This window comes from Passer montanus, unplaced genomic scaffold (assembly GCF_014805655.1).
Source record: "Passer montanus isolate IOZ18808 unplaced genomic scaffold, ASM1480565v1 scaffold8, whole genome shotgun sequence".
NCBI classification, from domain to species: Eukaryota; Metazoa; Chordata; class Aves; order Passeriformes; family Passeridae; genus Passer; species Passer montanus.
The window spans coordinates 13,952,589-13,964,680 of record NW_024373256.1 but is presented as its reverse complement, the minus strand read 5'-3'; the positions used below and the strand labels follow the sequence as shown (position 1 = coordinate 13,964,680).

Below are 12,092 nucleotides of genomic sequence, written 5' to 3'. Positions count from 1 at the left end.
GGGTGGCACTGCTCTGTGTGAGGGAGGGTGGCATTGCTCTGTCTCTGAGGGATGGTGGCATTGCTCTGTGTGAGGGATGGTGGCATTGCTCTGTCTCTGAGGGATGGTGGCACTGCTCTGTCTCTGAGGGATGGTGGCACTGCTCTGTGTGAGGGATGGTGGCATTGCTCTGTCCCTGAGGGATGGTGGCACTGCTCTGTCTCTGAGGGATGGTGGCACTGCTCTCTGTGAGGGAAGGTGGCACTGCTCTGTCTCTGAGGGATGGTGGCACTGCTCTGTCTCTGAGGGATGGTGGCATTGCTCTGGCTGTGACATACGTGTGGGGCACCTCAGAACTCAGCCCACTCTAGTCCTACAGCTGAGTTTGATGGGGTTTTTTGGGTATTGCCCAAAGCTCCCCCAAATTAAGCTCATCCGTGTAAAAGACTGCTAAGCCTTAAGGGGAGGTGACTGCCAGGTGGGTAGAAGAGGTGGGTGCCTCTTCTTGTAGAAAAAGTGACTTTAGTTGCTCAACACGGAAAATGCCAGTGCTCTGGAACAGCTCCTGCTGCATTGTTTATTCTGCTACTGCTTCTCTGTATAGACAAGTTTTAAACTTAAAGAATTGTGAATTTTAGAATGGTTTAGGTTGGAAGGGGCCTCAAAGACCATCTTGTTCCACCCCTCTGCCGTGGGCAGGGACACCTTCCACTAGCCCGGACTGCTCAAATTTTAGGACCTGTGTTAGAGAGAGGTTCTCCATGGGGCTGTACTGGTATGCTTGAGGCTTCTTGGAGGACTTGTGTTCACTGAACAAAGAAGTTTGAATAAGTGCAGCCTCGTTTTTACACAAGTTATTGGCAGGTTTGTGGGGGAAGAGTGTTAATTAATCCCTCTGAGGAAAGCACTGAGCAGAGCTTCTTGAGGCGAGGCTGCAGGACATGGATTGGACACACGCAGGGAATGAGGTGATGGAGGGAGGTAGGGCCTTCAGGCTGCCTCTGGGTGCCTCTGTGTAAGGGAGTGCCCTTCCTCCAGCCAAAAAAGGGACAGGGCACCAAAAATGTGGGGGTTTTCAGGTAAGTGTCTGTCTTTGCATGAAACTTGCTCTTGTTCAGAGATTTTTTAAAACACATATTTAAGGGTAGTAATTATTAGTCAGTAATTACACTATGGATAAATGGAGGGCCAGACCCTACTTTTTAGGAGTGACCATAGATTTATCTCACTAGTGGAGGTGTTGGCACCCCAGTAGGCACCACAGAAAAATAAACAGTTAATGTCATCCAGAGGTGGGGGGAGGAAAAAAATCGACAAGACTTTTTCATGTAACAAAGTGACACCATGATAGCCCTGATTGCATTGTTACCTGCCACGGTGAAGAGCTGTGATTGCAGGCTGCCCTTGCTGAGGCTGCTGCCCTCCCTGCCCCAGAGCCCACTCCCAGTGCCTGGACAGGCTGTGCAGCCACTTCCCTGGCTGCGTACAGGTGTGAGGTGGCAGCTGTTGACAGTGTGTGACAGTGTGTGACTGTCACGCCGCTTGTGCTGTGCATGGTTGTACCCACGAGCCCCCAGCGTGTGCCTGCACGGGGCTGGTGCTGCTCCCTGGCACCAGGCTGCTCTCTGCCCGAGTGCTTCGTGCCCTGTCAGCAGCTGAGCTCTGCGTTTTCTTTCCTTGCAGGACTACGACCTCTGCATCAACTGCTACAACACTAAGAGCCACGACCACAAGATGGTTAAGTGGGGCCTGGGTCTGGACGATGAGAGCAACAACCAAGGAGAGCAGCAGTCCAAGAGCCCCCAGGAGTCGCGACGGCTGAGCATCCAGCGCTGCATCCAGTCCCTCGTCCACGCCTGCCAGTGCCGCAACGCAAACTGCTCTCTGCCATCCTGCCAGAAGATGAAACGGGTTGTCCAGCACACCAAGGGCTGCAAGCGCAAGACCAACGGTGGCTGTCCGGTGTGCAAACAGCTCATAGCTCTTTGCTGCTACCATGCCAAACACTGCCAAGAGAACAAATGCCCCGTGCCATTCTGTCTCAATATCAAACACAAGCTCCGACAGCAGCAGATCCAGCACCGCCTGCAGCAGGCCCAGCTCATGCGCAGAAGGATGGCTACCATGAACACCCGAAACGTGCCTCAGCAAAGTTTGCCTTCTCCTACCTCAGCAACGCCTGGTACCCCTACGCAGCAGCCAAGTACACCGCAGACACCGCAGCCTGCTCCCCAGCCCCAGCCCTCCCCTGTAAGTATGTCACCGGCCGGCTTTCCCAGCGTGTCCAGAACCCAGCCCCCCACCACGGTCTCGACAGGAAAACCCGCGAACCCGGTTTCGGCGCCGCCGCCTCCGGCTCAGCCGCCGCCGGCCGCCGTGGAGGCGGCTCGGCAGATCGAGAGAGAGGCTGCCCAGCAGCAGCAGCAGCAGCTCTACAGGGTCAACAACATGAACAATGGTTTGCCCCCCGGCCGCCCGGGACTCGTGAACCCCGCGGTGGGCTCGGTGAACCAGATGCCGCAAGTCAGCATGAATGTACCCCGGCCCGGCCCCGTGAGCGGCCCCGTGATGTCCAACATGCAGCCCGGGCAGTGGCAGTCGGCGCCGATGCCGCAGCAGCAGCCGATGCAGCCGGGAATGGCCAGACCGGTGATGCCGATGGCGACGCCGCAAGCCGTGGCCGGGCCCAGGATGCCGGGCGTGCAGCAGCCGCCGCGCAGCATCACCCCCAATGCACTTCAGGACTTGCTGAGGACCTTGAAATCGCCGAGTTCTCCGCAGCAGCAGCAGCAGGTTCTTAATATCCTTAAATCCAACCCTCAGCTTATGGCAGCTTTTATAAAGCAAAGAACAGCCAAATACGTGGCGAACCAGCCTGGGATGCAGCCGCAAGCAGGGATACAGCCCCAGCCAGGGATGCAGCAGCCGCAGTCCGGCATGCAGCAGCCGGGCATGCACGCGCAGGCGGGACTGCAGAACATGAATGCGATGCAAGCCGGAGTGCAGAGACCGAGCGTCCCCCCGCAGCAGCAAGGGATCGGAGCTATGAACCCCCAGGGACAGGCGATCAACATCATGAACCCCAGCCACAACCCCAGCATGGCCAACATGAGCCCGCAGTACCGCGAGATCCTGAGGAGGCAGCTACTGCAGCAACAGCAGCAGCAGCAGCAGCAGCAGGGAGGGGCCGGCATGGCAGGAGGGATGGCAGCTCACAACCAGTTCCAGCAGCCCCAAGGCCCGGGAGGTTACCCCCAAGCCATGCAGCAGCAGCGGATGCAGCAGCACCTATCCATACAGGGGAGTTCCATGGGACAGATGGCTCAGATGGGACAGCTGAACCAGATGGGCCAGCCCGGCCTGGGGGCGGACGGCGCGCCCAACATCCAGCAGGCCCTGCAGCAGCGCATCCTGCAGCAGCAGCAGATGAAGCAGCAGATAGGGTCCCCCGGGCAGCCCAACCCCATGAGCCCACAGCAGCACATGCTCTCAGGACAACCGCAGGCGTCTCATCTCCCTGGCCAGCAGATCGCCACCTCCCTCAGCAACCAGGTGCGGTCCCCAGCGCCCGTTCAGTCTCCCCGTCCCCAGTCCCAGCCGCCACATTCCAGCCCGTCACCCAGGATACAGCCCCAACCGTCACCGCACCACGTCTCTCCCCAGACTGGTTCCCCCCACCCAGGACTCGCAGTCACTATGGCTAGCTCCATGGATCAGGGACACTTGGGCAACCCAGAACAGAGTGCAATGCTTCCCCAACTAAACACCCCCAACCGCAGTGCGTTGTCTAACGAATTGTCTCTGGTCGGTGACACCACCGGGGACACATTAGAGAAATTTGTGGAGGGTTTGTAGCATTATGGGAGCATCACTTTTGTTTCTTCTTTCCTTTCGTGTTCTTGGATATTTTGTACTGAAAAATTCAGACATCTGGGTTGTTTTGAATCCTAGATGGAACTGCTGCTTCCTACAGATGGAAGAATTAATTGCTGTTTAAAAATAAAAAGAAAAAAAAAACAATACAAAGAATATATTTTTTTGTTAAAGCCAGGCGGTTAAAATATCTGGTCTCTTTTGTGGGTTTTTTTGGTTTTTATTTTTTTGTTGCTGTTGACTCATACCTTTTTTTTAACGGGGAAAACAAGTTCATTATATTCATATTTTTTATTTGTATTTTCAAGACTTTAAACATTTGAGTTTAAAAGAAGAAAAAAAAATAATATTCAGAAACTGTTTCCTGAAATAATGCAACATTATAGCGTATCCCGGTAACTTTGACACATGGCGGGAAGATTTTTGTTTTCTATAGTGAACTCTGCAGGCGTTTGAAGTATTACCCCTGGGAAGATAGGAATTGACTCTTGCACACATTGGCCAACGCCAAAATCCTTGTCTTGCAGATGTAGAAATTGTTGCTTTGTTTCTCTGATAAAACTGGTCTTAGATGAAAATAGGGATGATCACTCTTAGGCCGTGCTGATCTGGATAGAGAAGAAACATTCTTTTCTTTCTTTCTTCTGTGTGAAACTTGAAACGAGGAAAGCAATTCTAGTGTAAATCATGCAAGCGCTATAATTACTATAAATAAGAAAATCCAAGAAGATTCAATCACTGTATAGAATGGTAAAAAGAAAAAAAACTCATTTCTTACTTATAATATCATATTGTTAAATAAACTGTGTGCAACAGACAAAAAGGGTGGTCCTTCTTGAATCCATGTACATGGTATTAACACTTAGTGTTTGGGTTTTTTGTTATGAAAATGCTGTTTTCAACATTGTATTTGGACTATGCATGTCTTTTTTCCATTGTATATAAAGTATTGCTTAAAATTGATATAAATTACTGAAGTTTTTAACATGTATTCTGTTCTTTAAAATCCATGTAAGAATGTTTAAGGTTTTTATTTATTTATATATTTTTTCGATCATGTTCTTTGTAAGACATAGCTATGAGGATTCGCTCACGGCCCGGAGCAGCCAGAGGCAGCGGTAGCAGAGGCACGACCCGTGGATATTGCAGCTAGCCTGTGTTTCACAGCACCCTTAGCCATTGCTTCCTTGCCGGGGAGGGAGAGCAGAGGGCAATGGTTCCCAGACATCGATCTTCGCAGGTGGTCATCCATAAGGGTTAACTGGAATAAATTATTAATAGCCGTTGCTTTTTAAAAACTGCATTAATTTAGAGAAGGATCACCAATGAAAGGAAAATAGAGAGTATTGAGTTAATTCTAGGCTAATTTATTTAGTCTACAGTAAAATATGAACCTATTGACTTTAACACTATTTTTCTGCTGTTAACTCTGAGTCTAGATTTGAGGGTTTTCTGTGGAATAAAAAATAACAAATCATGTACATGTTCCCTTTAATATCCTGTCACCATGCCCTCACGTCCCTGGGATGCTCACTCCTCCTCCCCTCAGTGAATTGTTTCTCGGAGCTGAAAAGTCCAGGGAAGATTTCCCAGCCGGGTGTGAGCTCAGAGCCCTGGGCTCGGGCACACCTGGCTTTTCACAGCCCCTTAGCGCTTCCTCCAGCCTTAACGTTTTTATCGGGACACTGGTGGGGGAAAACGGGGGGAAAGAGCAAATCTTTATCTCAGCTTTTGTCCCCGTACCATGAAAAGCGCCACTTCATCCTTTTTAACTGGAGAGGGTCTCTGCTTCAACTTTTACTTGCAAACTTTTAACTCTTGTACCTTTTTCACTACCATTGGATTCATCTGCCCATACAATTGTCTTCAGCAATTCAAGATGTCAAAATTTGGGGCTGGGGTGAGGTCAGTGAACACTAAACCCAAAGCTTGTCCAAAAGAAATTGCTGTAAAAAAAAAAACAAACAGAAAAAAAAAAAGATGGAAAGCCCTGATGCTGTGTCTCATGCTGTGTACTTAAAAAGAGGAAAAACACTATATTTGTGATCAAAAAGAGGAAACTTGAAATGTGCTGGTGTTTCTAATAAAAGCTGGTAAAACTGCTTGGATTGAAGGATGGTTCCACTTGGCTGGTGGCCGCGAGGATCAGCGGAGCCTGACGCCCGAGGTTAAGATTCCTGCGCTCAATCTCACTAATTCCTCTAAGCAGCCTCCATTTAAAGGCAGCAGCACCACCTCCGGACTGGGATAAGCCGAGTCCCCTTTGGAGCACAGAGCTGTGTGGCCCAGGCTCGCTGGGTGCCCAGTCTGGGGAAGAGTGGAAAAAAACAACGATGGGAAGCAAATACTGGAATAATTTTTCAGTACAAGGTGAAGTGTGGTGAGATCACAGCGCCAAGGGATCAATGTAGATCCGGTACCCAGGTGTGTTAGGTAAGAGCAGGTGTTTTAGCAGGGAAAGAAGGGAAATGCAGAGCTGAACTCAAACCTGAGGAGGGGCTGGGGGTGCAGTCCCTGCAGCCTCAGGGGGGCTTCACTCCAGTCTCCTTGAGGGTTGATAGGAAATCCAGCATATCTGAAACCTGGATGGGGATGGCTTTTCCAAGTCCGTGTCTGTTTGGTGGGGAGGTCAGTGAGGAACAGCATCCTAGAAACATGGGAATTTATAAGGCAAGATTGCACACCCCGAAGAGGGTGGGTAAGGCCTTCCCCTCCCTGAATTCTGGAGTGGAAGAAGGTGCTTAAATCTGAAGGTCGAGCTGCAGCGATGGTTCTCTGCTCTCTTCCCGGGCTGCCCACCCTGTTCCTCTGCTCTGGCTCCTGCCTCCCAGCGCCGATGCTGCCGCAGGCTGGGAGCTTTCCCTCCTGCAGCTGGGCTGCCCCTCGTGGCTCATCCCCGTCCCCTGGGACACAGATCTGCCCGCAGCACTCGAGTGAGGGCTCCCTGTGCCGTCTGCCTCCCTGATGCGTTAGAGCAGAGGAGGAAGAGGAGAAGAGGAGCCCTCTTATCAAACAGACTGGGACAGTCCCCCTCAGTCACTGTTAAAGGGCAGCAGTAGATGGTGTCCCCTGTAGCCGGTGGCAGTGGACAGCAGAAAGTGACAGCAGGTCATGGCTTACAGGGTGATCTGGAGGTGCGTTGGGTGCTTCTCCCAAAGCAAATTTCAGCCCATGGTTCCTCCAGGATAGGAAAGAGGGAGCAGCCACCCTGGAGCTGGGGGGGCACAGCAGAGGTTCTGTGCAGGGCAATCTGTGCTTCCCTGTGCTTCTCCCCAGTCGGGAATTTAAAATGCAGAGCAGGACGCTGCCAAGGCAGCGACTGAACCAAGTTGGAGCCATCCCCCGGATAACTGAAACGAGCCTGGACAGAGGGGAGGATCTGTCAGATCCCCTGCCATCCCTGCAGGAGCACGTTTCGTGGCTGTGAAAGCACGCCCAGGGTGAGGCAGGAGGAGGGTTCGGGTGTTTCACAGCAGCCACAAGAGCTCTGGTGCAGCGCCCTGGGGTCAGCGGGAGGTAGCACTGAGCACAGCGAGAGGAGGGAAGCGTTTGCAACCGGCTCAGAAGTCGTTTTGGTTTTGGCTGCAGCACAGGGAATCTCGATGAAGGGCTGGAGCTGGTTCCAGGTGGAAGTGCAGCCAGCGGAAGGTGTCGGAGTGATGCAAAGGCTCGTGCTGGCTTTGTTGCACCTCATCCATCACATCGAGTGCCCCCAAACCCCGCTCCGTGCGGGTGTTTCTTAGATGTGAACCTCCAGAACAACACTGGGCTCGGCGTAGTCCCAAAAGATCAGCTGCAAGCACGAGTGAATTGCACACGGAGCTCTCCAGCGCGCTCCCCGGGGCCTGGGATTACAAAGCTGGCTCTGTTCAGTGGGCACGGCTCCCTCCTGAAAGCTCCTCGGTCTGGAAGTGGTTAGTGCTCACCGAAAGAGACCTGCTCCATCTTTTATTTTTGGCTGTGGTGTTCATCGAGGCCAGGCTCTGCTCTCACACATGTTCCAAATTTGGCTCTCGCCAGAGTGGTTCATTTCCTCGCTCACCCGCATCCCACCCAAAGCCTTTGTCCAGTGCCTCGGCCCCTTAGATCTCGGTGATGCATGCTAAAACAGCCCCGGGAGATGAGGAGTTTGAGAGAAATGGAAAAATGGGATGTTAAGCAACTGGCCCAGAGTTGAGCAGGGTGCCGGCCAAGGTGTGGCACACGGGGCTTCCTGAGGCTGCTCCCAGCCCAGCGCAGCCTCTACTCGGCCCTCAGCCCCTCGGTGGGGGAGCGGGGAGCGCCCGGTGCACGGAGCTCTGCCCGCTGCCATCGCCCAGCCACTGCCACGGCCCGTCCCGAGGAATGGGCGCCCTGTGAGCCGTGCACTGTGGGATACCCGAAGGGGAGTCTTCACAGGGAGAGCAGGGTGCCTTTGGAACCTGTGTCTGACTCCCTTTCCTAACAAGGAAACACGAATGGGATTTTAACCATCACAACAGGAGCGGTTTGGCAACGGCGTCCTGGGCTTGACCTCCGACCTCCAGGAAGAGCCCTGGAAGGCCCCCGTGAGGAGACCCAGGCGGGGCCGTGAGGGGAGCGAGCCCCGGTGCCGTGAGGGGAGCGAGCCCCGGTGCCGTGAGGGGAGCGAGCCCCGGTGCCGTGAGGGGACAGAGCCCGGGCCGTGAGGGGAGCGAGCCCCGGTGCCGTGAGGGGAGCGAGCCCCGGTGCCGTGAGGGGAGCGAGCCCCGGTGCCGTGAGGGGACAGAGCCCGGGCCGTGAGGGGAGAGAGCCCCGGTGCCGTGCGGGGATCCGGGGGGAGCCCTGAGGGAAGCGGCGCGCGCGGGCTGAGGGGCAGCCTGACGTCACCGGGCGCGCGTCACGCGCAGCCCGCGCCTGAGGGGGCACGGGCGGCGTGAGGGGCGCGGGCCCCCGCGCTGAGGGGGCGGCCGCGCCTGCCCGGAGTTGCGCTCGGCCGTGTGCGTCCTCTGGAGGCGCGGAGGGCCCGTGTCCCGCGGGCAGCGCTCACGGCCGGGGCCGCTCGGCAGGGTCGGAACGGGCGCCCGGCGAGCTGGCCCGAGGCCGCCCAGCGCTCGTGGGGCTGTGCAGGGAATGGCGCGGGCTCGTGGCGGGCAGAGCCGCTCCAGGGCCGTGTCCCGCCTCATGCGGGGTGTACAGCACGCTCACATCGGGCAGCATGGGGAGGTCAGTGCCCTGGCTCCTGTAGGGGTGTGTAACACAGCCGTGTTTGTGTCCTGGTTCGTACAGCGCTCCCAGTTCACCTCCTGGCCTGTGCAAGGTGTGCAGGACGTGCAGAGGTCCCTGCTGGCTCACACGGGCTGCACAGCACATTCACATCTGTGTCATGGCCTGTGCACGTCCCAGCTCACACAGGCTGCACAGCCCAGTCCCTGCCTGAGAGCAGCAGGCACAGAGCAGTGCCTGCATGAGAGCAGAAGGCACAGAGCAGTCCCTGCCTGAGAGCAGCAGGCAGCAGCGTTGCTGTTCCCTGGCCGTGTCACTCCCAGGGGCATCTACAGATGAGCCTGAAGGGTTTGTGTTTCCCAGGTGCACCTGACGTTTCACCTCAGACAGCTGACAGGAGTGAGTGCTGAGAAAATCCAAACTCTGAGGCCTCAGTTGTGGGAGGTGCTCCCTTTCCAAGGCTGGAATGTGCCTGTGAGCTGCCACGAACCGAAGCACGGTGAGGAGTGCCCTGCCTGTCTCCTCCAGCAGCCCGTGCTGTGTTTCCTTATCTCCTGTGTGGCCCCTGACTGACAGATCTGCATATTGTTGGTGTGGTCTGTGGTTTCCCTGCAGGTTATGGAGAGAAAATGTGACAGGGGAAATTGTGTGACAAATAGGGTCACTGTCAGGGTCGGGTTGTCAGATTTATTGTGTCACACAGTGCCACTTGGGTGTTTCTGGGCGACCCAGCTCTTCCTCCTCAGAAATCCCCAGAGGCTTGTTAGCATCCATGTCTGGGAACAAAGCTGCTGCCTGTGGTGGGTTGGACACCGCAGCAGAGCAGAGTTTTATCCCTTAAGCTGTCATCCAGGCCCTCGGGGCAGAGCAGTGAGCAGAAGCTGTGCGGGGAGGGGCAGGGTTCTCCTTTGGGTTGGGTCCAGGCTGCAGGGACAGCCCTCCCTTCCCTCACTGCCAGCTGGCAGGGTTTGCTCTCACCCTTTCCGAGGCTGGGGCTGTGCAGAGCTTTTCAGGAGATGTGTGGGTGGGAGTGGGTCAGCCAGGGAATCTCTTCTCCCCACATTCTCAGGGATCTGGGAGCCCTTTTGTGTCAGGAGATCTGGGCTGGGAGTGTTAACTGCTGGAGCTTTTTCCTGCACAAGCTTCCCCGGGCTCCTGCTGACCCCAATTCTTCTCTTTTGTTTTGAGCCACAAACTGCTTTGTGCAGGGTTTCCCACCATAGTTCTGTGCCTGGTGCTGGGCTCTGCTCACTGCAGGGATTTTTCCAGAGGAGGCTGTTTTCCTGGGGCTGGCTGGGGCATCACTGAGGTGTCTGCATTGAAAGGAGCCCCTGAGGGTCCTGGTCTTGCTGTGAGTGTGTGGGGCAGGTCTGTGGCACACAGGGATCACAGAGAGGTGGAATTTGGGCTGTGGTGTGGGTTCCTCCATCCCTCACAGTGATGGGAACAGGGAGGGGTGTGGGCTGTGGGGAAGCTCCACATTTGATTAACTCAATATCAAAAGCCCTGATTTGCCCCAACACATCACAGTGCTTATCTGGGGCAAGAGCCATTCCTTCTTTGCTGCCTGGCCTGAGGAATTTGTTTCTGAGGCTCGTTATGAGTAGCACATAACCTGTTACCTCAGCAGGTGCTTCTCAATGGCTCTTGTGTGCTGATAATTGTACTTTTCCACCCAGAATAGGCAGCAGCCTTTTCTGCTCCCTTGCTCCAGGCAAGGACTCTCAGAGCACATGGGCTGAAGGTGCTGCAGCTTGTATTTAATGAGCTGTGCCTCCCTGCCATGGGACAGGCTGTTAATTAAGGAGGATAAGACCAAACATTGCACAAATCCGACAGGAACTTCCAAATTGATGGGTGGTGATTTATTATTGTGCTTTGGAGGTAGGGAGGCAAAAAATGTGAATACATCAACAATTATAAATAGCCAGAAATAAAATTATAAGTCGCTGTAGCTTCTAGAGTCAGCTGGTGTTCATAGGCTGGGGGTGACCTGTGTGGGGGCTCTGGGCTTTTGCTGCCTGGATGTCTGATGATAGAAATTAACTTAAGGTTGTAAGCTGCTGCTGATCTGTGTCTTTTTTGGAGCCTGGAATCAGAGAGGGAGGAAAATTCTCTCTTTTATTTCTGCTGTTTGGGAGATGTGTGTGCTTACATACGGTGCAGTATCCTACAGCACCAGAATAAGTACAAATGCAAATACCTAAATAAAATATATATAGGGCCTGAGCTGCAGGCCCTTCCCCTCTGAAGCTTGAGGGGCTGGACAGTGAGTGCTCTGCTGCTCCCCCCTCAGCCAGGGCTGTTTCCACTTTGCCAGGAGTGGAATGGCAGTTCCAGAAGGTGTCCTGTGATAGTGCAGCAGAGTGCTTGTGACGCAGAGAGCAGTTATGTGTGTGGGAGGTGTTCACATGCATTTGAAACTATTTGTGGGCTCTTTTCTTTAAGGGCAGAATGACTGGGGAGTCATTCAAGCTTCTGGCTGGAGAAGTGGATCTTGATTCAAAGCTTTCTGTGAGGAGGAGGAAGAATGAGGCCTGACAGCCTCCTCTGTCAGCTCTTGAGGATGAGGTGCAGGACACAGAAGTGCTGTAAAAGCTCAGGAGTTCATGTTCACCTGGTCTGGAGCAAGTGAGAGCCCAGCATGGTGGTCTGGAGCAGCAAGAGCTGTTCTTGATGACCACCCTGACTGTGGGACCTGCTGTGGGGGGCAGGAGGTTTGCAGAGCACGTGTGAAGTGAGCCTGAGCGAGAGGATGAGGGATGTTGGTGAAAAGGCTGGAATGCAGGGTTCACTCCAGGGCTGTGGCAAGTGGAGGAAGGTTCAGGAGGGACTGAGCTCCCTCAGCATGTCAGCTGGCCTGGAGGCCAGGGGATGGCCTTGGAAGCTGTTTCCAAGGAGGCCACAGATGTGCTTTGGGACTCTCACCATACTAATGGGGTTTGGTTCAGCCTTTGGCTGTTTTTGTACCCAGTCATCTGAAGAAAAGACCCCTTGAAAATGTCAGGTGTAGGGTTTGCCTCCTTCCCTTGCTGTGTGAATCAGCCAACAGGCAC

The 12,092-nt window shown here is 54.2% G+C and overlaps 1 protein-coding gene across 5 annotated transcripts in view; it reads left to right on the top strand.

The window, feature by feature from the left end:
• The window catches only part of LOC120513318 (CREB binding protein), a 95,463-nt gene extending 89,503 nt beyond the window's left edge, over positions 1 to 5,960 (top strand). For 3 of the 5 annotated variants that reach the window (XM_039732628.1, XM_039732631.1, XM_039732627.1), the window contains one exon: positions 1,663 to 5,960. In XM_039732628.1, the coding sequence (XP_039588562.1) occupies positions 1,663 to 3,834 (2,172 nt within the window). In that variant the 3' untranslated portion in view covers positions 3,835 to 5,960. The remainder of the gene's footprint in view (positions 1 to 1,662) is intronic. The other 2 variants (XM_039732630.1, XM_039732629.1) reach the window with 1 other exon arrangement.
• Positions 5,961 to 12,092: the final 6,132 nt, after the last annotated feature.